The 26,447-nt window shown below is 34.9% G+C and overlaps 1 protein-coding gene across 2 annotated transcripts in view; it reads left to right on the top strand.

Moving 5' to 3' along the window:
• The window catches only part of DACH1 (dachshund family transcription factor 1), a 428,688-nt gene extending 420,664 nt beyond the window's left edge, over nt 1–8,024 (top strand). For both annotated transcript variants that reach the window (XM_055359454.2, XM_031001245.3), the window contains one exon: nt 5,304–8,024. In XM_055359454.2, coding sequence (XP_055215429.1) covers nt 5,304–5,341 — 38 coding nt within the window. In that variant the 3' untranslated portion in view covers nt 5,342–8,024. The remainder of the gene's footprint in view (nt 1–5,303) is intronic.
• Nucleotides 8,025–26,447: the final 18,423 nt, after the last annotated feature.

The raw sequence follows: 26,447 nt of genomic DNA, 5'->3' as shown, positions 1-26,447 counted from the left end.
ATTAAGACTGTGAAATTTGGCTTTTTTTTTAAACTCCAATACCATGTGCCAGATAACTCTTTCACCCCAAAATATAAAATCCTATGCTTATAATTTTAAAATCCTCAGTGAGCTATGGAATATTGTGCATATTTAATACCCACCAGCAACCTAGAAGTAGATGGCATCCATGTGTCTGTCACACCGACTTTCCAAATAACCTCATTCACCCATTACTGACTGCTCTGGCCCTGGGCACTCTGACTTCCTCAGAAACCACCTCTTTGGAACTTTCCTTTCCACAACTTTTCTTTAAAACTTCACCTCGACCTTTCTCCATCATCCCAGCCTCTCTGCCTGATTCCATCTCATGTAAAGTAAACTTGTCTGAGAACCTGCGATCACCTTTTACCAAGCATATGATAAGCCGTAGCAACCTAGGGACTATGATAACTCTGGCCTTGGCCTAAGTTTACATAAGAACATGATAGTTTGCTGACCTCGTGGAGGGAAATCTAAATGAAATCAATATCTTATAACAAAACTAGCCAAGATCAGGTATTTCCATTCTGAGTATAAAAGCAACTGATCTTAAGCAACAGGCAGAGATGTTAATGCAGAAGATATATTTGTACAATCAAACTCTTGTGTGCTGGTGAAAGACTTTACCCCCAAAGTCAAGTCAAGTCAAGACAAAACCAAAGCAAAATGGAGAATGAGTCGATGTAACAATGCAATAAAAAGAACGGGATAAACTTTAAAATTTCTAACATGCTAATAATTTTTGTTACATAGGCATATTAATGAATTTCTTTCTTCAAAAGTTTAACATTTGAGGCCACACTAAAACTTTTAATGCAAACACCATGCTGAAGGCTTCTCATTCTAATACTGGCAGAAAGAGGCAGCTGCCTCTTCCATGGGGCTTATCGTGGGGGAGGCTCACTTTATATGACTTCAAAGTGAGATAAGCGCTATGGAGTAATTCTTAGGGTGATAGTATTGAGGAGTACTTAGTGGAGCTCTTTGTAGAGAAGTTCAATAGGAGGCAGCAGAAGGGGAAGTAGGGAGAGAGGGCGTACTTGTATTCTAGGCTTCTTGAAGGAAGAACAGACCTGAATATTCCAACACAATATAGAGTTTGGCGTGCTGTAGAATAGACAGGCCACTAAACCTAGGGGAGGGAAGTAAAAGATAAGATTGAAAAGGAAAAGCAGCACCAGCTTAGGTACCACTTTGTAGACCATGGAGAATAATTTGGCTAGTTAATGTAAATATGGGTCTTTTAAATAATTATTCATACTTAATAGATTATTTGTATAAATCCATTTTTTTGCTCCTGGATTCTTTCTACTTAATATACTGTAGATCACAGATGATTAGAAAACTATATTTAATACTTTAGTTGCTTTTCTTCATTGTACAGAGACTTAAGAGTTCCACAGTGAGTACTGAAATGTTACTTTTGAGCAAATTATTACTTTTTATAAAGTTTATGAAGGACTTAGGTTAATGAAATTTGAATTCTGTGGAAGTTGACAAGGTCTCGGTTCCCCCTGTTTAATCCTAGGAAACATTGCATATTTTTAAAAAAATAAGAATGGGAATGATAATCTCAATATAACTGAATACATGCTAGAAATAATGAGACAATTGAAAAGAGAGTTAAGTAGGGATAAATAAATTAAGGGATTAAGAATTAGAAAGCTTTGGCAAAAGTATCAACACTCTATCTTTTTGGATACTTCTCTATTCTCTGTTACTAGATTTTTAAACAAATCAATGTTGCTTTGTGTAGTAGAAATCATTTGAATCAAAATTATCTTTAGAACAGTCCAATTTTTAGCCAAGTGGTAGTAAATATACGAAAGACAGAAATTTTTGTTCTGTTTATTTTTATAATATTATTAGGTTTGTTTACTAAATGAGTAATTGAAACTCCTGCTATGCTGAAACCACAAATAATTATATATTACTCATATAATGTAAGTGAGAAAAACATAGTTTGGTCCCACAGGTGAGCCCAATTAAGCTAAGCAAACGGAAGAAATCAGGCCATATTCCATACAAAAACAATAAATGTTTCACAATATGTCAACATGGTACTGCCATATCCTTAATTAGAAATAAATTTTTACCTAAATTATATGGCCTTGATACTAGTATTTGATTAATACCTGATTTAGGAGGTTCCAATCTTTATTTAATACCAAAATGTCTACAGCTGAACTGCAGTAATATTTAGTATCAATCAGAAACGACAGTTAGGGGCCAAAGAGGTAAAATCCCTTTAGACTGCATATCTACACATATCTACAGAGAGAATTAGACACAGTTTGTGCATGTCTTTACATCGTTGCTCAGAATTAGAGTTCAGTAGGGTTAAATACATGTTTTCACTGGTTAATCTTAGGTTATATTTTATATCCAAACATGTATGCTATTTTGAGGGAGCAGATCTTTATTATGATTATTATATGTTTCAACTATTAAGAAAAATCCTAGTGTATGACTGCTGAACTGAAAAGCTAAGGGTATTTCTTTTTTATTTTTTCATTTATAACTATTATTTTTTAATAGAGATGGGGTCTCACCGTGTTGCCCAGGCTGGTCTCGAACTCCTGGGCTCAGGCAGTCCTCCCCGCTCAGCCTCCCAAAGTGCTGGCATTACAGGTGTGAGCCACCACTCCCAGTCCTGAAAAGCTAAGGCTATTTAGCGACTTTCAAGTAATCATTATTATTATTCTTAAAGTTGAACTAGATTAATTTTAAGAGAGGCAACTGATATCTGACACAACTTATTAGCATTTAGCCAGTCTGAGGCTAATCTCCTGGACATCCCTGCCTCTGGGATGGAAAATTGTGGATTTGAGATGTTCATTATATAATATGTTTTTATATTTATATTTAAATATATGTAATTACATATAATATATAATTACATTTAATAATATATATAATCATATATATAATTCAATATCTACTTTGTGTAAACCATATGAAATCTATATTTTTAAAGACCTATATCTGATTAATGCATTTATTGAACACATATTTACTAAACTTACAGTAGTCCCTCCTTATCTATAGTTTATCTTCCCATAGTCTCAGTTACCCATTGTCAACAATAGTTTGAAAATGTTACAGTATTTTGAGAGACAGAAAGGCTACATTTACATAACTTATATTAGAGTATATTGTTATAATTGTTCTATTATTATCCATGTATCTATAATTGCATCATTATTATCAATAATCGTTAATCTCTTTCTGTGCCTAATTTATAAATTAAGCTTTATCATAGGTACGTATGTATACAAAAAAAACATAGTATACATAGGGTTTGGTACTATCCATGATTTCAGGCATCCACTGGCAGTCTGGACATATCCCCCCACAGATAAGGGAGGACTACTGTATACTCTGTGCAAAAGGGAGGACTCTGTATACTCAATGAGCAAAATAGAGTTTCATGACATCTTAGAGGTAGTATTTCAACCCTACAAATGTTTATTAAGATGTTTATTGCAGCATTATTCACAATAGCCAAGATTTGGAAGCAACCTAATTGTCCATCAGCAGATGAATGAATAAAGAAAATGGTGTACACATAGGCAATAGAGTACTATTCAGCCATAAAAAGAATGAGATCCTGTCATTTACAGCAACACGGATGAAACTGGAGGTCATTATGCTAAGTGAAATAAGCCAAGCACAGAAAGGCAAACTTTGTATGTTCTCACTTTATTTGTGGGAGCTAAAAATTAAAACCATTAAATTTGTGGAGATAGAGTGTAGAATGATGGTTGCCAGAGACTGGGAAGGTTAGTGAGGAGAATGGGGAGGGAGTGGGGATGGTTAATGGGTTCAAAAAAATAGGATGAATGAATAAAATCTAACATTTGATAGCACAACAAAGAGACTATAGTTAATAGTAATTGGTACATTTTAAAATAACTGAAAGGGAGTGGATTGTTTGTAACACAGAGGATAAGTGTTTGAGGTGATAGACACCCCATTTACCCAGATGTGATTATTATGCATGTATGCCTGTATCTAAATATGCAATGTATCCCATAAATATAATATATGCACCTAATATTTACCCACAAGAATTAAAAACATTTTTTAAAAAGGAAGGATTATAAAAAATAGAAAAAAAAATGAGAGGAATATATAATTTGGGCTTACCAATATTTCTATGAAGTACGACATGATTTAACATTGCTGATATTAAGTTCCTTGCAACTTACTATATCCACTATAGATTGTATAAAAGTAGTTGTATAAAAGTTGAAGGTGAGGTCCATAAATATTTAGACTATCTTTTTTATTTCCTGAATGTACTGTAGGTTATTTATGTTTTCTTATATTTTAATTCTTCCAGTTACCAGACATTTTGCAAACATTTACATGGCAATATGTACTTTTCAAAGCTCGGAAAACTTTCCTTTTCTGATTGTTCTCCTTTCTACTGTACATATTAAAATTTGAATTTCAGACATATATTAGACAAATATATACAAAGTTTAGGCCGCACCAGGAAGTAGACAGTTTAGAGGGTGTTAAATATTTGAGAAATATGCTTATGTTTGGTATTGTTATTGTTTTATTTTTGGTTTGTACTTTTAATTTCCTATTTCTTATTAGTGCTTCATTCAAATGGATTTATTCGATGTCTCCAAGATTTGATTTCCTTTTCTTTTTCACACAACTGTGTGTTTGCTCATTAGTAAAAGTTGAGTAATATACAGTGTTTACATTTTAATATTTAATTGTTGGATGAATCTCACTTCAAGGGGTAAAGGCTATAGTTCATTGACAGTGATGAAATAACCTAGCTGGCTTTCATATAAATAGCAACGAATGTGCACAATAGTTACATTACATGGTATATTTAACAACACTGCTAAAGAGTAAGGTGGGAGTTCAGTCTTTCCTGATGGAGATACACCTGAGTGCATTCAGAGAAAATTTGGTTCTGCAAGCTTGAAGGAAGTAATTGTTATTCAATAGAAATCAACTAACTTTGCATATCAGTAAAATACACACACATACTCTTAGCTATTTTCTGAGTGCTCTGGAACTGATATCAAAATAGCAAATATATATTTATGAGAAGTAGAAATGCTGTATTCTTTTCAGTCGCATAAACTCAGTGTAATTATGAAATTAACTTTGAGAAGATATGAAAAATGTTACTTCTTAACCAAGTAAAGATCTAATAAAAACTACAAATTTTATATCAAGTTACATCATTTTTACATGCACATTTGTACCCCAAATGCCATGCCATTAATTAATTTTTCACTGTTCATTTCTAGATGGAAGACTGTATTTGAAAACTACTGTCATGTACTGAATCTTTCCTGTTGAAGAAATCCATGTTATAGAAAAGAACTTTGCAGTCAGACATTCGTCATGGGAAAGTTCAGAAAAAAATAAAGTCCTTTTAAGGGAACTTCCTGAATTTTGTGTATTAATGTTCTTTAAAAGTTTAAGTATTCTACAAAAAAAAAAAGTTTTCTCCATTGATTTTCACCTGTGGTTCATACCAGAGACCTGAGAATGTTTGTAAATGTACAAGTATCAAAGTTCTTACAGTTAATTACTGCAACTTGCTGCTGGACAATTGTATACAGAGTTAAAGGCAGGTCTGAATAAGACCTAGCTTTGTTTTTTTCTAATGGAATGAACCATTTTCCTCTTCTGAAAATTCTGTATCTGAGCACATCAAGAGACTCTTGTAGCAGTGGTTACCCAGACTTACAGAATTATGTCCTCCAGAAACCAGCAAGAACACTTGGAATGAACGAATGAACTTGTAGGGGGCATAGAGGATTCTTGAAAAAAAAAATTGCAAGAGTGATTTTCTGTTACATTCAGTTTCAAACTCTCTAATTGTGGGTTTTCTCCTGAAGAATTTTTTTTCACATACTTTCCAAAAGACCAACAAATGGATGTTGACAACAACCCAATGAAATAACATTTTGCATATCTGAAAAGAAGCATTGAATATAAGCCAAAACTTTCACTGAAGAAGTTTTTTTTTTCTTAAAAATAAAAAAAATATATAAATGTAACATGTTTTCATTCCAAACTGGTAGTGGTATATAGAATTAAAGATAATAATGTTGCTTCTTATTCAAACTGTTGGTCATATGTACAGTATATAAACATAAAACACACAAGGAAGGTATTATGTATGCAGTAGTATACTAGAGTTTAGGAAAATGAAAATTTTAGAAAATATGTTTTGTCACCCTGTTGGTCAGAAAGATGTCTTTCTGGTTTTAACGCATGCAGGCATGTAAATATTTGTCTGGAGTCACAGTATTAATGAATGAGATCTTAAGCATCTGGTGACATCAGAACTCTGTGTCAGCCACTTTCATTTGTATATTGAACCCTAGCTAGTGCCCCAAGCTGCACTATTGGGAATGGATTGTGGCTGAACAGCAAATCAAAACACCAGAAATATTTTTATATGTTAACGTCATATTATGTTAATGTTGCTGAAAACAAAACCTAACAAACCTTGATGTACCAGTCCAATACCATGTAGCGCTGAGTGATAAAGTTAAAATGTGCTGTGCTTCCCACCCTTGTCAGAGGGAAGGGTGGCTATGTGTTATTTTCACTGCCTTTTTGAAAGTTACAGTATGTGTTTTCACTTTTGTGCAGATAACTGGAAGTAAAGCGGCAAACAATGCTTATTACATGCTAAAGTTACCTTCTCTTTGTTTTTTGCATATCTGGAATTACACCTGTAAAGACTGATATGAATCAGTACGGTCACTATACATTTTATGATTTTTCTGTCATCTTAAAATTGTATGATCGTAACATTATTTATTACCACCAAACAGCAAAATCTTCAGTGTCTAAGAAAACTAGCTTAAAATGTTTAAATATAGTTCTGATTGGGTATTAATTACTTGATTAAGAAAAAATTAACATTATAGATACTCTGGCATTACGCTTCTATACCTTTTAGGTCTTCCTTGCAATACTGGAACATAATTCTTTTGTGTAGCTCACTATTAGCCAGCTAAGTTCATCTTTTTAATACCATATAAAGGTTATATGTACAGTTCCTATTTTAGCTTGCTTACAAAGGGAGCATTATTTTTATTTAAAGTATTGCTAGTAAATGATTTGTAGAAACTTGGTTTTCTAAGCATAGTTCTTCCATTACCACCTTTTGTTGTTTGAGCACAAGGGATTCTTTTCCTAGTTCTATGTGTTTGTTTCCCTATATGCAGTCTTTAAAGGATTACAACACTTAAAATTGAATGGACTTGTGTCAAGCTTTTGCATCATACATTTTTTGAAAGATTTTTTTAAAAGCCTACAACTTACATATGTAGTAGAATCAGCCATTGCTCTGCTCCTGGCATAGAGTCACCTGTTACGTGGATTAAATAGTTTTAAAATACATATTTGAAGACCTTTGAGAATGCTTTAGTGTTTGATTTGAAATAAAAGGAAATTTTAGCAAGGATTAAAGAAAAAAGCTATCAGCTGTATGTTAAGAGAGACTCTTACTAACATGTTGTAAATATTACAATTCATGAAATGTTATTGTAAGTCTGTAACTTAATTTTTTCCCTGTTTTAGTTATACAGGTTGGTTTGGAAATTTGTGTTCTGGCATAAACAAGTAAAATGTGCCCATTTTATGGTTTCCATGCTTTTGTAATCCTAAAAATATTAATGTCTAGTTGTTCTATATTATAACCACATTTGCGCTCTATGCAAGCCCTTGGAACAGAACATACTCATCTTCATGTAGGACCTATGAAAATTGTCTATTTTTATCTATATATTTAAAGTTTTCTAAAAATGATAAAAGGTTATTACGAATTTTGTTGTACAAAATCTGTACAAAAATCTGTTTTTACATCATAATGCAAGAATTGGAAATTTTTCTATGGTAGCCTAGTAATTTGAGCCTGGTTTCAATGTGAGAACCACGTTTACTGTTATTGTATTTAATTTTCTTTTTCTTTTCAACAATCTCCTAATAAAACTGTCTGAAATCTCCCTGTGACTTTATTTACAGTTTGTCTTTATTAAATTTTGTGAAATGCGTAGCATTGAAGGAATATTTACTTTCTAATGGGAGGCATCTAAAAACAACACAAGTCAGCTCTTTGCAATGCAAGGGGAACAATGCTCAATGATTTTATTTAACATGCAACTGCTTCTATCTCTAATATGAATTACTGTGGTGAAAAACATCATAAAAGCACACTCTGTAGTTATTGTTTAACAAGCAGATTTTCCATATTTTGTTTCTTGCCAGCTAAGCAAACTGCCCACATATACATGATTTATTTATGTACATTTCTCAGTTTATGAAGCTGTTATTTGTACCTTTTTTCTTTATATTCTTATATTCCCATGATTCTTATTTCACAAAGCTTTGTGCTGAATAATGCAAAGTAGACATGTTGATGGAACAAAATATATTATTCCCATATCTATGAGTGGAGATTTGTAACTCTAACTCAGTGTTTTGCTTTTGATCTCTATCTTTGGGAAAAAAAATGCCTTTAGAAACTTTGAAATTACAATATCCTTTAATAATACATAAACACTTCAATCAATCAAAAGTGCAGCATTTGAAGAAATATCGGGTTGCTATCTCTGTGAATATTCTAAACATTCCCAAGAGAATGGAAAATGAATTTTTCTGTCTAAAGGTATGATTTTAATGAATTCTTGAAACAGTATATTAAATTATGATTTTTTTCCTTAATAAAACCTAAAACGTTTATGTGACCATTACAAGCACATTTTTGTCTTCTGTCATCATATGTTTATGTCAGTAAGACTAGCACTAGAACATCATGCAGTCTCTGGATGTTAGTGAAACTCAGTGATAATTTAGGTTTGCCCCCATGTGTTTTCATTGAGACTAGCAAATTTATAATGTTCACAAAAGCTATTTATTACTAGAGGAGAGTATCTTATAAATATAAGTTATATGGATTGCATTTTTAAAATATGGGAAATAGAGATGTTAATAGAATCAAAAAGCTGTTGTAAATTGCCTTACAAAAATATCTTTTCCTTATGTGCAGGCTTGGTGGTAACATTTATCTTTACTATATGACTTGTATATAAAAGCCGAACTTATCCTCATTTATTCATTTAACCAAATTCATGAATAAAGCCTCCGTTCTGCACAAAGCATTGCACTAGACGTTGTAATGACTGAAGTTGAAAGCTTATAATTTTGTTGGAATAAGGAATCTTACTTTCAGGAAAATAAGATTCATTGAGCATTTTTTTTTGCTCTGTAGTGGAAATAGAACTGGTATTAAAAGGGTATTGCCATAGACACCTTTCTACTAGGTGGTAACAATCTAGTGACCCATTTTATACTTTAACCTTCTAAAGAACAGAGGTGATTTGGGAGTCAAGCAATTGGGTAGGAATTGAGAAAAAGGAAAGATATATTTTCCCCTATGTAAAACATCCTATTAGTAATTTTTTTTTCATGTTTGTTCATTTATTTCAATCACATAATTCTTATCAATGATCACAAATGTTATTTTAAGGTAAGTAGCCTGTTTAATTACAGACCCAAAAAAAAGTTATCAACAAACAAAAGTTCCTGATATGTTTAGACTATTGCATATAGATATACAATATTTAATATTTATCCCTCAGCATCAGTATATAGAGTAAGTAATGGCTTAAAATGATCAAAGAACACAGAACATAAGTTCCTAAATGCCAACTGAGTGATTTAGGTAATGGGTGACATTTGTAGTGGTAGCATCATTTACATTTAGAGATTAATGAGCTGAAGATTTTGAGCTGAACAATTTGATCAGTTAGGACTCTTCTGGTGGGATATAATAAAAACAAACTTTTGCAAGATTAAAGAGCAAAGAAAATTTGTTATAAAGACAGAAAGGTGCACATGGACCCCAAGACAACAACGCAGTCAGACCCCAGGGACCAGGGACCAAGGACCTTCTTCTACCTTCACTTTTCTGCTCTTTTCAGTGACTCTGCTTCTTTCTCCTCTCATTGCAGACACACTTGCTTCTCTTGTTCGTCACTTGACTCTTCTACTATTCAAGAGCATAAGACCAAGCCCACAGGAATGAACAAATCCTTCTCTCTGTCTTGTCCTAAGTCAGATTCCCAGAGAGTTCTGATTGCCTGGGGTCAGAGCACATGCCAGTAATGTACCTTGGCAGTACATTAGATGAGTTTAGGGAATTTTAGAAATTATTGTGTCTAATTAAATTTGAATCTCTGGGGTTGAGGCTAGGGCATCAGGATTTTCAAGTTCTTCAGGTGATTCTAGCAAGCAGCTAAGTTTGCAGACCACTGTCTGGGAGATTGACAAATATTACATTATAGAAAACAATTAGTGGAGGTCCTGCTGTGGGGCAGAGAAATAGCTGGAGATGAATAAGTGTGCAATGTGAGCTGTGCACTCACACTGCTAATGCCAACTAATGGTTCTGTAAAATCAATTAAATATTTTTGAAAAGTAATTTTAGCATTTTGAACTTAATTCTGAATTAAATATGAATTTGCAATAGGAGGAATGCAACGAATTTTTTCTAAATAAAATTATTGATAAATCTGACCCCAGTTCCAACTGCGCATGGAGGTAAAAATTCTATCTCAGTCATTATTGATTCACTTTCGCTCTGAATGTCCTAAACATTCTTCTCAGTTCATCCCATTTGGGGAGAATCCTTGGTTTTTCATGCCTAGGATTAGCATGTGAGAAGCAGCCCCAAGCCCTTCTCAGAGAGTCTACAGGTTTGCGGAAGCAAAAGTTATGACATAGTCTGGTGTGGTTCTCAATGTAGAAAGGGTAAATATTTAAGACAATTATATTAATGGGGGAGTGTAAAGTCGGGCAAAAGGAGGTAATGTTTTTATACATAGCTCATACTGGAAAAATGTCAGTCAATTCAAGTAAACTGTGGTAAATTCTTCAAATATAATGTAGTATCTACAGCAACCACTAAAAATGCTCTATTAATATACACACTCAAAAACACCATAGATTAATCAAAATAGAATTCTATGCTATGGTGAGGTTAGCTTGCAGAGAAACAGTAAATATCTTTGGGAGTTGATCCAGAGTGTTAAGTTACTTTGCTAGTAGTCTCCAGTTCCCTCGCAGGTATTTTGGTTGCTCTTCCATCAATGCTAATTGTGTGACAAACTTTGTCTACTACATTAGGCAACAGATGACCACAAGTTGGTTGATAAATCTCCATCACCGTGCATTATCCCTATTTTCTGTTTATTGTGTGTAGTCACTTTTGATAATATATTTTAAACTTCTGCTTTAAAAAACAAGCAAGGACTTAAATGGTAACTATTTAGCTATTAAAAGTTATTAATTTGGCCGGTCGCGGTGGCTCACGCCTGTAATCCCAGCACTTTGGGAGGCTGAGGTGGGTGGATCATGAGGTCAGGATTTCAAGACCAGCCTGGCCAAGATGGTGAAACCCCGTCTCTACAAAAATACAAAAATTACCCTGGCATGGCGGTGTGCGCCTGTAATCCCAACTACTTGGGAGGCTGAGGCAGAGAATTGCTTGAACCCAGGAGGCAAACTTTGCAGTGAGATGAGATCATGCCACTGCACTCCAGCCTGGGTGACAGAGGGAGACTCCGTTTCAAAAAAAAAAAAGTTATTAATTTAAAAATCCCCATTGTTAATTTCTACCATGAGTATGGGAGCTGGGAGAAGATTGTCAGTGCTTTTCTTACTAACTCACCTTGTGGAATTTATAAAGAAAAAGATAATCACAATGAGTTGGATTTTTCAGCTAAATTCCTTTGGTTATCATGTGCCTGGGTTCATGTATGCTGAATGGTTTATGGCTCCTTCCATTATATATTTTGATGCTTTTTAATGTATGTATGTTTTACCTATGTCCCCCCTCCCCCAACACACCGCATATGGCTACAGGAAGACAATAGGTCCATATCAGAGCCAAAATAATAGTAATAATAGTGGTCAAGAGATCTTGGGAAATGAAGGTCCTGCAGTATAGAACAAGGCAGGGCAAGACCAGAGAAAATGATCAAAGAACAAGCAGGTAAATGGTGTAACAGCACAATGTATTTTTAGGGGAGAAAGGTGGAGAGAAATTTTTTTTCCCCCTGAGACAGGGTCTCATTCTGTCACCTAGGCTGGAGTGCAGTGGTGCCATCACGACACACTGTAGCCTTGACCTCCCTAACTCAGGTAATCCTTCCACCTCAGCCTCCAGAGTAGCTGGGACTACAGGCCCACATCACCATTCCTGGCTAATTGTTGTAATTTTGTAGAGACAGGGTGTCAATAAGTTGCCCAGGCTCATCTGGAACTTCTGGGCTCAAGTAATCTGCCTGCCTGACTCTCCCAGAGAGCTGGGATTACAAGTGTGAACCACCGCACTCAGCCAAAAATTCTTAATTGACTAACAGAAATGATAATTTAACATTTAGATATTATAGGTATTAAAAGCTGACTGTGATTTGGGGGACACCCCCCATTCCTGGGGAATCTTTCACCTGCCTTGAAGAAGCCAGATGCACTTCCATTTTGATGGGTCACCTAGCACTCCTCTTTTATCTGCTGAGCTTTCACTATTAGGCCCAGCTATCTTCTGTTCATTCTTGAATCTGTGCCACATGCATCCACAGTAAATACTCCAGCATTATTACTTTGATAGACACTGGGAATGTTGAAGCACTCCCCATAATGCAGAAAATGCTCTGACTACCTTTGTCAGAGCAACAAACCAGACACATATTGCTACATTAAAAATTCAAGCATTAAACAGACACCGGTCCTCTGTGTCCACCAACCTGTAGCGGACAAATTGGGTTCTTTAAGTGGTCCCATTGAGATCTCTTCTCTAGACTTCAGATGAAAGACAGTTATTTTTCTCATCCTCTAGGTGTTTGAAGGAACTTGAACCCAAAGAGACCCTCAGCCCTCACCAACAATCATCTTATTACCTCTGATTCTTTATCCTACCTCTTAAATTTGTTTTACAATCTGGAGGGGGTGGAAAATGAAGGACACAATATTAGTTTCTAAATATCTATTTGCAAATTCTGATGATGATCTTGCATCTTGCCTTGGGATGTGGTATCAATATTATTTATTTATTCATTTAAAAATATTTTTAAATGTTTTGAGATAATTGTGTATTATAGGCAGTTATAAGAAATAACACAGAGACATCCCATGAATTCTTCCCTCATTTACCCTCCAGGTGAACTATTGCATAAATATAGTACAGTATCACAATTGGGAAATTCACATTGATATCATCTACCAACAAGGTATCACCTGTTTTACATGCACTCATTTGTGTGTATATGTGTGTGTTTAGTTATATATTTTATCAAGTTTGTAGATTCACGTGACCATCACCGCAGTCAAGATACAGAACAGTTCCATCACAAGGATCCCCACTATTATATTTTTACTGCTACAGCCATCAACTTCTCTCCCTATTTCCCTGAACGCTGGCAAATGCCTAATCTGTTTTCCATCTCTATAATTCATCTTCATAAGAATGTTGTCTACATGGAGTCATACAGTCAGACACCTTTTGAGATTGACTTTCTTTTACACAGTGCAATGCTCTTAAGATCCATACAAGTTATTGACTTGTCAGTAGTTCATTCCTTTTTATTTCTGAGTATTACTCCGTGGTATGGATGTACCATATTTCGTTTAACCATTTATCTTTTGAAGGACAAGTGGATTGTTTTCAGTTTGTGGTTTTTATGAATAAAGCTCTATGTGGCCGGACGCGGAGGCTCACGTCTGTAATCCCAGCACTTTGGGAGGCTGAGGCGGGCGGATCAAGAGGTCAGGAGATCGAGACCATCCTGGCTAACACGGTGAAACCCCGTCTCTACTAAAAAATACAAAAAAAAATTAGTCTGGCATGGTGGCTCACGCCTGTAATCCCAGCACTTTGGGAGGCCGAGGCGGGCGGATCAAGAGGTCAGGAGATCGAGACCATCCTGGCTAACATGGTGAAACCCCGTCTCTACTAAAAAATACAAAAAAAAATTAGTCTGGCATGGTGGCGGGCGCCTGTAATCCCAGCTACTGAGGAGGCTAAGGCGGGAGAATGGCGTGAACCTGGGAGGCGGAGCTTGCACTGAGCCGAGATTGCGCCACTGCACTCCAGCCTGGGCCACAGGGCAAGACTCCGTCAAAAATAAAAAATAAAAAAGCTCTATGTATATTTATGTACACTTTTTTTGGTATCAGTTTTTATTTCTTCATTCCCAAGAATGTAATTGCTGTGTCATATGGTGATTGCATGTTTAGTTTTGTGAGAAACCATCACACTCTTTTCCAGAGGGGCTGTGCTGTTTCACATTCCCATCAACAACGTATGAATGACCTAGGTCAGGCAGAAGCTGAGTTCTTCTCTCTGCCCATTGACACAGGGCACGGGAGGAAAAGAAGCTCACACCACCTCCTTCTGCTTACTTGATGCAAGGTGAATACCCCCACTGTGCCTAATGAATGATTGAGGTGGGTGACGAATCTAAGTGGTAGCTAGCCCTGCCTTGCCCTGCCTCATTAAGTTTCATCGCTACCAGCAGGTGGGGGTGGAGGCTCAGCTAGCCCCAGCCAGCAGAGGGAAGGAAGATTAGCTCCCATCTGGTTGTTAACAGTGGGATCACAGCCTACCTCCTGCTTATACAGATGGGGAAGTGGTGTTGAGGGTGGTGGCATTGGGTGGAAGATCAGCTTTTCACTTGCCCCACTAAATGTGGAGTGTAGTTGGCTGTGGGGAGTGACTTTTCCATTGGTGCTTGGCTGTAGTTGGTTGTGTATGGCCAAAGAGGTTGTTTTGTTTGCCCACCATTTAACTGGTCCTTGGGGTGAGGAAAAAGACTGACCTTAGAGAATTTTATGTTTGGGTCTCATTGCAGCTCTCGCTTGGAGACTTCTGCAGGGCTGTGAGATACGTGGGAGGCAATAAGGAAACCCAGGGAAGTCACTTCGGTATCATTCTTTAGGCTTGAGGGCCGTAGGCAGTCCGCGTTCTTTCCACCTTTCAGAGACCCTCTCTATGCTTGTTTGTTGTCTTTTTGTTCGGAGTTCTTAGTTGTAAAAAAGGATCTGGGAGGAACAGTGCTATTCTCTTGGCCAAAACCAGAAAAAGAAGTGACGTCCCAAGTTTTTGTTTTTGTTTTTCCAATCTCAGTTAATTTTGTTTTGTTTTGTTTTAGTCTCGTCACATTGGAAGGGCAGAACTTTAACAAATGAGATCATATGGCATTATTACTTGCTAAGATAAATATTTAAAGCAAGCATGACCAGAAACCAACACAGAATCTGCAAGATATCAAAATGTTTGTTATTTTAAAATATGCATTTATGTGATAGTACTATTTTGCAAAGTAGGTTGGGCATGATCTTGTAGTTAATGCGCAGGCATGTTTTATCATGAATTATTTCAAAGCCATAGAAAATGTGAAAGACTCACACCCTTTATCTAAGATCACTAATTGCTAATATTTTGCCCCATTTGCTTTCTCTCCCCTCTCTCTCAGAATGTGTAAGCAGCTATGAACTATTTTTAAAAATATATTTGATATATTATATTATTTAACATTATTTTTTATATTAAAATGACCCAAATTTGGCCAGCAGGAACTCCCTCAAGCTGGCTCTTGTGTCCTTTCTATGGGTCTCCGTTAATTGTTGAGTATTTGCTTGCTTGGACCTCAAGAAACTGTTCCAGCCTCAGCTAGTACTTTTTTAACTGCTTGAGACCTTAAAACACACTATTTCGGCCAGGCACTGTGACTCACACCTGTAATCGCAGCACTTTGGGAGGCCAAGGTGAGCAGACAGCTTGAGTCTAGGAATTCCCGACCAGCCTGGGCAACATGGTAAAACCCCATCTCTACAAAAAAATACAAAAATTACCCCAGTATGGTATGGCAATAAGACTGTGGTCCCAGTTACTCAGAAGGCTGAGGTGGGAGGATCTCTTGAGCCCAGGCAGAGGAGGTTGCATTGAGCAGAGATCATGCCACTGCACTCCAGCCTGGGTCACAAAGTGAGACCCTGTCACAAAACAAACAAACAAACAAACAAACAAAAACCCAGCTATTTCTTTAAAGAGTCTTAATTGTGAAACTTCAGCAGAAAGTAAGACTGATATAGTTTCATATTACATAAGGTTAAATATAGTTGATTTTAAAAATTCACACTGAAGATCTGTTTCTAGAGGATTCAGTAAGTTTATATTTATTTCTAGCATTTTAATTATTTTTATTTATTCTAGTTTTCTGGGGTTTCTTTTTATTTATTCATTTTTTAAAGGTTGTGATTCCTCATTTGGTTTATTCTTCCCATAACAGCTTGGAAATCATACACTCTATTTCTATTTTGTTAGTAGTTATTCTTGAGTTTTTAAGAAGTTTACTTAATGTAGCAAAGGGTACAATATTTCCATACGTTTATTTTTTTCCAAAAAATACCAGGCCCCTGAAATGCCTTCATTCCGTTTCCTCTCTTGATGTTTTAGATGCTCTTTTATTTCTAATTTTCATTTTTTCCTACAAGAACTTACTATTGCTAGTGGTTCGTCATTTTGTGTTTATATTATTATTATTCTTTATATTCCTTATTGTATCTCTGACTTCCTGAGTCATTTTTTTTGTTTGTTTCTGAAGATTATGTTCAAAAATTTCTTTCCTTAATGGAGTTGTATAAGATTCTTTACTTTTTGGTAGTCTTAAAAAAGCTTTATTTTTCTCCTCTTCTTGGACAAAAAATAAATTTGCTTAATGTTCAATTGGATTTTGCCAGTAATTTTCTCTTAACAATTTTTATATTCTTCTTGCTGGCTTCTGGCACCAACTGGTATTATGAAAGTGTAGTTTAAATATTGTTATTTGTAGGCAATTTGTCGTTTCTCTCTGGATTCTTTTAATAACTTTTATTTGTCTTTGGTGTTTTGCAGTCTGAAAATAATTTGTATAGGTGTGGACTTATTTTTATTTATTATATTTGGAAACCACTGGGCTTCCCAAATAGTTGAAGAGACATTTTTCTTTAATTTAGAAAATTCTAAGACATTATGTGCACAAATGATGCCTGTGCCTATTTTTCATAATGTTTACAACTTTCTGGAATTCCAATGTAATTCTGTGTGAGACATTTCTACTTTAACTTCCAAGTTTCTTAACCTTCATTCATATATACTATTTCTTTATCTGTACCTTATTCTATGTAATTTTTCTGATTTCTCTTTCAGTCTACTAAATATCTCTTCAGATGTATATAGTTTGCCATTTAACGCTACAGAGAATACTCAATATTATTATATTTTCATTTTTTAGAAGTCTAGTTGGTTTTTTTTAGACCTTCTAAGTTGCTCTTAGTAGGTTTTCTTTATCCACGTGTTTGGTTCTTTCTTTTATTTCTTTATATATTATATACATTATTTACCTATAGTTGCATACTTCTATATCTATCTATTTATTGATCAATAAAGACATATTTTGTTTCTGAGAATTCCAATATTTTGTGTTATTGAGGTCTGATTCTGTATTCATTATTTCTATGATCCCCTCTAATTTCTTATTTCTCAATAATATAAAAATTTTGATTTTGTAGAGTTAGATAGAAGGAATAAATTCTAATGTTTGATAGCAGAGCAGGGTGACTATAGTTAATAAAAAAGTATTATGTATTTCAAAGTAGCTAGAAGAGAGGACTTGAAATGTACCCAAAATACAGAAATCATAAATGCTCAAGGTGATGAATATCCTAAACACCTTGACTTTATTACTATTCATTCTAAGCATGTAAAACATTATATGTACTCCATAAGTATGTACAAATATTATGTATCAAACAATTTTAAATGTTGATTTTGAACTCATGTTCATTGGAACTTTATCTATGGGAATTCTTGAAAATCTTGTTTGAGACTCTTATGCTCCATGGAGAAAGTTTTTTTGCTTCTGCTAGATACCAGGGGCTCTTTTAACTAAAATCTAAATTTAAATTAACTTAAAATTCTTTTAGTTCATGGAGATAGTGCAAGTTTGAGGGTAAGTTTATTGTCCTAAATCTTCAAATGAGATTCCTTTCTTCTTTACCCAGAGTTACAGCTCATATATATTTTTTTCTGACATCTACCTTTAAGAGATGGATTTTTACCACTTTAAGTTTTTAACTTAGAGTATAGACTTTCTGATTCCTCGGTTTATATGAAATTCTCCAGTCAGACTTTATATCCCATATGCCATAATCATGACCTTTGAAACTGAAATTCCAAGTTACCCATGGATCTATAGATGGCTCAGAGACAGATATACTTTATATCCTTCCTCTTTATCAGATTTTCTTTTTTAATTTTTAAAGAAAAGAACTTTTCATGGAACCTATGCTTAGTCATCTGACCATTTTTAAACATTCTTATTTTGCTCTCTTATGTTCCTGTCACATTCAACTTACTTGGCTGATACTGAAACTTTGAAACTTTGAAATTTTCTGCCCAAAATTTATAATTTTTTCCATTAAGACTTTTATTTATAATGCTGGAAATTCTACTCCCTGTACAACATGGCTAGGCATTCCTTTCTGTCCCAACTTAGTCTCGTTAGCTCTTTTTAAATCTTAATTTTGGATCAAATCAGGTACCAATTTCTCAGGTAGCATTTCTTAACAATTCTTTCTATCTGACTTAGTCAACAAAGGCCACAACATTTCTTGGCTCTCTCACAGGGCAAGTGACTACATGATTACATCTAAAAAATTGATTATAATGCTTTTTCTCTGATTTTTTTAATAATATATGTCTTCAAGGAAACAAATTCTGTCTTGTTATATTTGTTGTACATCAAGCTTTGTGAATGATTTCTTGTATTTGATTAACAAAAGTTTGCTAAAATAATTATGAAATTACAAACTAACTGGCCCTAAAAATGTTCTATCATTTAATATAATCCTGTATTTTATAGAGGAAAATGTTTTTAAGACCATTGGGCATTCAATGGTCTGAACTGATGGTTTATAATAGTCAAGGCACTTTCACTAACTGTTGACAGAAAGCTCACATCAAATTTTCTTCAGCTAAAAAGGGGAAGCATCTCTCAAATTCAGGGTTTTGGTAGCATCTTTTATAGTTCAAATCAGGGCCTTAATAAAATAATCAAGATACTTTAAAAAAAGTTATCCGGTGACCATTTCTGTTTTCCACCACTTTCAAGATTCATACAAAAGTACAATTCCTTTTAGCAATGATGCTATTGTATGTACCTAGACTCTATTTAGGTAGAAAAATAGAATATTTCTTCACCAACAGTGTGGCTAAAATAGCTAATTTTTTTTAACCAAATAAACACCGTCTCTTTTCTTTGTGTAATGATGTTGTGGATACGTTTTTCCAGGTCTATAGCTTCTAAGTAAGAGCATATGACTGAATTTTAGTCAGCAGATTTAAGATAGAGTTAATGTATGTCACTTGTAGGCCTGGCCCATTGAAACTTTCCACATATTCTTTGTATTCTCTTTTCTCGCATGGATGCTGCCGTCAGAGCCACAATAGAAAACACATTTGATGACAAAATGGCTTGCACTTGCCCATTTCCTTAAATGCGTGTGTGAAATATAGTCCTCCTCCCTGCCCTTCCACTTTCCACCTGTTTATTTGGGTAAGAAGTTATTTCTATTTATTTAAAGAAAAGCACTGTGGCTGGGCACAGTGGCTTACACCTGTCATCCCAGTAGTTTGGGAGGCTGGGGCCGGCAGATCACCTGAGGTTGGGAGTTCGAGACCAGCCTGACCAACATGGAGAAACCCCATCTCTACTACAAATACAAAATTAGCAGGAAGTGGTGGCGCATGCCTTCAATCCCAGCTACTCAGGAGGCTGAGCGGGGAGAATTGCTTGAACCCGGGAGGCGGAGTTTGCAGTGAGCCAGTGAGCCGAGATTGCCCCAGTGCACTCCAGCCTGGGTGACAGTGACACTCCGTCTCAAAAAAAAAAAAAAAAAGCATTGTTGGAACAATTAATAATTATTATGAAAACAAAATAGTTGTTTGTTTGGCTTTTATTATTTAAATCTGTTCCTGTGTCTATGCTTGAGTCTCATAGCTCTAGAATTAGAAGAGAATTAAATCTATTAAAATCACTTTACATAAGAATGGGAGAGGATGAATTATTTACTGTGGACATATTGCAATATTTTTACCAGAAAAAAGTGAAATGCCAGATTGTCGCCACTCAATAGCCAGTGTGATTGTTGATGAGAGGTGCATCAAATAAGTAATATTTTAACTTTATTTTTTAAATTTATATTTTTCATGACTAATTGACACATATTATCTCATTTGACCACATGCCCTTGTGAACTGTACAATATAGGCCATCTTATTCACATTTTACAGTTGTAGGCATGAAGTTGAATAAAGTTTAAGAAATTTGTGTTTACTAAGTGTCTCTGAATTTAAATGAAGCAAATTTTTAGTTCATTTGAGGTTATATGTGACTGTGATAAAATAAGTGAAACTATATAAGAAATGCATGAAATCTCTATTTGCTGACTCCCCTTTCTGTGGACTTCCTGTCCCCTCTATATTCTTGCATACAAAATTCAAATAACTAGTGAGGTTGAAAAAGTAAGCAAAAGACAAAGACAGAGATGAAGAAGATGAAGAAAAGATGAAAAACATAATGCAAGAGTGACATGTGCAAGATGGTAGAGTGGGGGAACCCAGCCTTTGTCCTCCCACAAAAAACAATTAGGCATTTATTCACAAATGAAAAAGTAATCTCTGGGTGATCTCAAGAGTTAAGAAGTTATAACAACAAAGTGGAGCAAAAAGATGGGGAATAACCACACAAAATGTAGGAAGAACAGTTTCCTTCAGCCTGTATCATTTTATTCCCTAGGCAGGCACAGCTTAGTATCAAGGGGGAACACTGGTTTTTGAGTACCCCTAGTGAGGAGAAGAAGAACACAGTGAGCAATCAGCTTCCCAGCCTTTCAGGGCACTGCCTGGGGACACACTTCAGTTTCATCTCATCCAGATCACTGGGAGATAGTCATTGCTGAGACATCTGGAGACAACTAGGAGCAAAGAAGGATAGGGCTATCATTATCAGCCATGCGGCAAGTACTATCACTGTCCACACTGGCTTACTTTCCTTTGCTGCCGAGGAACTTAATAGCCATTACTTCTGCCATAGACCCTCTGGAGAAGGAGAAACCAGCACATCCTCCTGGAGGAGGCACTACCGCACCACCCTGAGACTCTCTGTAACTATATACAACTGGATGGGATGGTTGTCCCATGTGTGCCCATGCCCCAGATACCAGCTCCACAGCCACTCCATAAACACCTGTGCTTCAAACACCTGCACCACTACCACATACTTGCTCCTTAAACACTAGTGACAGTGCTGCAGCAAGTGCACCCATGTCCTAGACCCAGGGGCCTCAGATGTGCCCGTGTTCCAGACCATGGCTTCATGGCAGCTTCGTGTGTGCTCATGCATTAGACACCCATCCCACACTACCACAAATGTATTTGTGCACCAGGTCTTATGCCAAGAAGGATTCCCATTGGCCTTGGCCTCCCCTAGTCAAGGAAAAAGAGGACAAGAAGACCCTAGCAGACATTGCCACCAATATGGACACCTGAAGCCTTGACCACCAAGGGCCCCTGCAGTTTTCACGAATTAACCTCAGCTAATGAAACTGCACAGAGATTGTGCCACTGCATCCTCCCTAGAGCCATAGCTGCTACACCCTTCCCAGATGGTGCCCTCAAGCCTACCTGTAATTGAAGGTCTTTCTCCATTGAAATCATTCTACAAAGTCTGGGAGAGGTTACTGTCTCCTCAAATACATGGACATTAACATAAGTCTATAAGAAATACAAAATATCAAGGAACATGACACCACCAATGGAATGTGATCATTTTTTAGTAGTCTATTCCAAGGAAATTGAGATATGCCTAAGTAGGAAAAATAATTATCGTAAAGAAACTAAGCCACAAGAGAACATAGATAGACAACTAAACAAAATCAGGAAAGAAGAAAAATCCCCAAAGGATGCAAATAAGTTCAACAACCACAAAAAAGCAAAATAGAAGGAAATTCTAGAGATGAAGAATACAATGACTGAAATAAAAAGTTCAAGAGAGCTCCAAAAGCAGACTTGATCAAGCAATAAAATCAGTTAATTCAAAAACAGATTATTTTAAATCTTGCTGGTTAAGGTAAACATATAAACATAATATAGATTACTGTAACAATGTGATGGTGTTGTATAACTGACTCCAAATACTCCAAATCCTAATATAATTAAAGTTAAAAGATAAAAATCTGTTCATGAATATATAATATTAAAAGAAGTCACATTCTGATTACAAGAACAAAAATGGAGGTTAGTAAAAGTATAGCATTTTGTGTGTGATTAAAGTTAAGTTGTTATCAATTTAAAATAGAAGGTTATTTATTTATTTATTTATTATTTTACTTTAAGTTCTGGGATACAAGTACAGAATATGTAGGTTTGTTACATAGGTATATGTGTGCCATGGTGGTTTGCTGTACCTATCAACCCATCATCTAGGTTTTAAGCCCCACATGCATTAGCTATTTGTTCTAATGTTCTCCCTCCCCTCACCCCTCCACCCCCTAACTTGTTCCAGTGTGTGTTGTTACCCTCCCTGTGTCCAGGTGTTCTCATTGTTCACCTCCCACTTATGAGTGAGAATATGTGGTGTTTGGTTTTCTGTTCCTGTGCTAGTTTGCTGAGGATGATGGTTTCCAGCTTCATCCATGTCCCTGCAGAGGACATAATCTCATTCCTTTTTATGGTTGCATAGTATTCCATGGAGTATATGTACCACATTTTCTTTATTCAGTCTATCATTGATGAGCATTTGGGTTGGTTCCATGTTTTTGCTATTGTAAATAGTGCTGCAATAATGATATGTGTGCAAGTGTCTTTATAGTAGAATAATTTCTATTCCTTTGTGTATATACCTAATAATGGGATTGCTGGGTCAAATTGTATTTCTTGTTCTAGATCCTTGAGGAGTCACAACACTGTCTTCCACAATGGATGAACTAATTTACATTCCTACCAACAGTGTAAAAGCATTCCTATTTCTCCACAGCCTCACCAGAATCTATTGTTTTTTCACTTTTTAATAATCACTATAAAATAGAAGGTTCTAACTACAAAATATTTTGTGCAAGCCTTCATCTAACCACAAAGAAAAAAAAATACCCTGTAATATATAGAAAAAAGATGAAGAAGAAAGAATCAAAGCAAATCACTCCCTCCAAATAAAATAAAATACAATAAAAAAATAGCAAGAGAGGAAAGAGGGATGAAATAACTGCAAATAGACAAAAAAAAAACACCAATAACAATCTAGCTGATGAATAAATTAAGAAAATAATCTCATTTAGAATAGCATAAAAAAGTATTCAGGAATAAATTTAACCAAGAAAGTAAAATATCTGTACACTGAACACTATAAAATTTTGATGAAAGAAATTAAAAAATACAAATAAATAAAAAGATATACTATATTTATGGATTGGAATAATTAATATTATTAAAATGTCTGTACTACCCAAAGTGATATACAGATTCAATGCAATTATCTTAGTCTGTGCTGCTATAACAAAGTATCTGAAATTGGGTAGTTCATAAAGAACAGAAATGTCTTTCTTACAGTACTAGAGACTGGGAATTCAAGACCAAGGTGACAGTAGATTTCATGTCTGGTGAGGGCTGTTCTCTGCTTCCAAGATAGCACTTTCTTGCTGTTTCTTGCTGTATCCTCATGTGTCAGAAGTGGGCAAAAAGTGAAAATTTGTTCTCACATTTCAGAAGAGATGAAAGAGACAGGAAGATTTTTAACCTTCTTTTATAAAAGCATTACTCCCATTCACGAAAGTGGGGTTCTCATGACTTAATCACTTCCCAAAGGCCTTGTCTTTCAGTACCACTACAAGAGGAATTAAGTTTTAACATGAATTTTGAAGGGACACAAACACTCCAGCCATAAAACAATCCTTACCTAATTTTCAATGGCCTTGTTTACAAATTTAAAAAAGTTATAAAATTAGTATGAAACTACAAAACACCTTGAATAATAAGTTCAATTTTGAGATGGAAAACAAAGACATCATATTTCCTAATTTCAAATTATATTACATATCTATAAAAATCAAAACAGTATGGTAGAGGTATAAAAATAGACAACAATAGAACAAAATAAAGAGCCCAGAAATAAACTTGAGCAAATAGGGTCAACTAATTTTCAACAAGCCTGCCAAAAAGACACAATGTGAAAAGATATTTTCTTCAATAAACTGTACTGGGAAAACTGGATATACACATGCAAAAGAATGAAACTGGACCCTTATCTTACACCACAAATAAAAACAGACTGAAAATGAACTAAAGGTCTAAACATAAAACCTAAAACTGTAAAACTCCTAGAAAAAAAAAACATAGAGGAAAAGCTTTTTGACATAGGCCTCAGTAATGATTTGGGGGGCTTTATGCCAAAAGCTCAGAAAACAAAAACAAAAATTAACATGTTGAACTATGCCAAACTAAAAAGCTTTTGCACAGCCAGGAAACAACCAATAGAATGAAATGGCAGCATATGAATAGAAAGAAATGCTTTGCAAACCATGTATTTGATAAGGTGTTAATATTTTATACACACAAATCACTAAAACTCAATAGCAAAAAAAGAATAGCCTAATTAAAAAATAGGAAAAGTACCTGACCAGATTTTTTTTCAAAGAAAAAATAAAAATGGCAAGCAGGCACATGAAATACATAATGGTTTCAATATTACTGCGGAATCATCATCATTAGGGAAATGCAAATCAAAACTACAATTAGACATGTGTCACATCTGTTAGGATATCCATTATCCAAGAGATAGGAGATAATAAGAGTTGGTGAGGATATGAAGAAATTAGAACCCTTGTTCATGATTTGGAAAAATGTAAAATGGCATAGATGCTATTGAAAGCAGTATGATGGGGTTGCCTAAAAAAATAAAAATAGAATCACTGTATGATGCAGCAATCCCATTTATATCTCCAAGGAAATGAAATCAATTCATCGAAGTGGTGAAATAAACACTCTCATGTTTATTTCAGCATTATTTACAATAGGCAAGATAAGAAAATCACCTAAATATTTATTGGTGAGTGAATGGATAAAAACACTGTAGTATAAATATTCAATGGAATATTATTCAGCCTTGAAAATGGAGAAAATACTGAATCTCAGGGACCTTATACCAAGCGAAATAAGCTAGGCACAGAAAGACAAATATTGCATGATCTCACCTATATATGGAATCAAAAAATATCGAACATATAGAAATATAGAGTAGAATGGTGGTTACCAGGGGATGGGGAATGGGATCTGGGGTCATGAGGTAAACAGTTTCAGTTATTCAGGATAAATGACTTCTGAAGATCTAATGTAAAACAGTGTGACTATAGTAAACAATATCATATACTTGAAATTTTCTAAGAAGGTACATCTTAAGTGTTCTTAAAATTGTGTATGTTTAAGGTTTACACTTAATGATTTGATATATACATACATTGTGAAATATTCACCACAATTATGCTAACAAACTTATCCATCACTTCACATAGCTATCTTTTGTTCTGTTGTTTTAAGAACATTTAAGATGTACTTTCTCAACCTTTTCTTTTTTTTCCCATCTTTGCCTGGAACATTCTCCAAAATAAACCATATGCTTGGCCATAAAGCAAGTCTCAATACATTAAGAAATATCTACATCACATCACATATCTTCTTGGATGACAGTAAAATAATATTATAAATCAATACCCAAGGTAATTCTCAAAATTATAAACATACATGGAAACTAAACAATGTGATCCTGAGTAGTGTTTTGGTCAGTGAGAAAATTACAGCAATAATGAACAAAATTTTTTGAGAGAAATAAAAATAGAGACATAAGATGCCAAACCCCCTTGAATACAACAAAAACAGTTTTAAGTGGCAAGTTTATAGCATTAGATGTTTACACAAAAAGAAATATCTCAAATTAACAACCTATTGTCGCACCTCAAGGAACTAAAACAAGAAACCAAACCCAAAGCTAGCAGATAAAAATAAACAACAGCTGAGATCACACCACTACACTCCAGCCTGGTGACAGAGTGAGGCTCTGTTTCAAAAATAAATAAAAAATAAGTAAAAATCAGAACAGAAATAAATAATATTGAGACCAAAAAATTACAAAGGATCAACAAATGAAGTTTGTTCTTCAAAAAAGGTAAATTCGATAGACTGCTAGCAATACTCACTAAGACAAAAAAGAGACTATTCAAATAAACACAATCAGAAATGATAAAGGTGACATTACAACTGATACCACAAAAATTCAAGA

This window comes from Gorilla gorilla, chromosome 14 (genome assembly GCF_029281585.2).
Source record: "Gorilla gorilla gorilla isolate KB3781 chromosome 14, NHGRI_mGorGor1-v2.1_pri, whole genome shotgun sequence".
Classification (NCBI taxonomy): Eukaryota; Metazoa; Chordata; class Mammalia; order Primates; family Hominidae; genus Gorilla; species Gorilla gorilla.
Note: the sequence above shows the minus strand (reverse complement) of the source record. Positions and strands in the feature narration are given on the sequence as shown.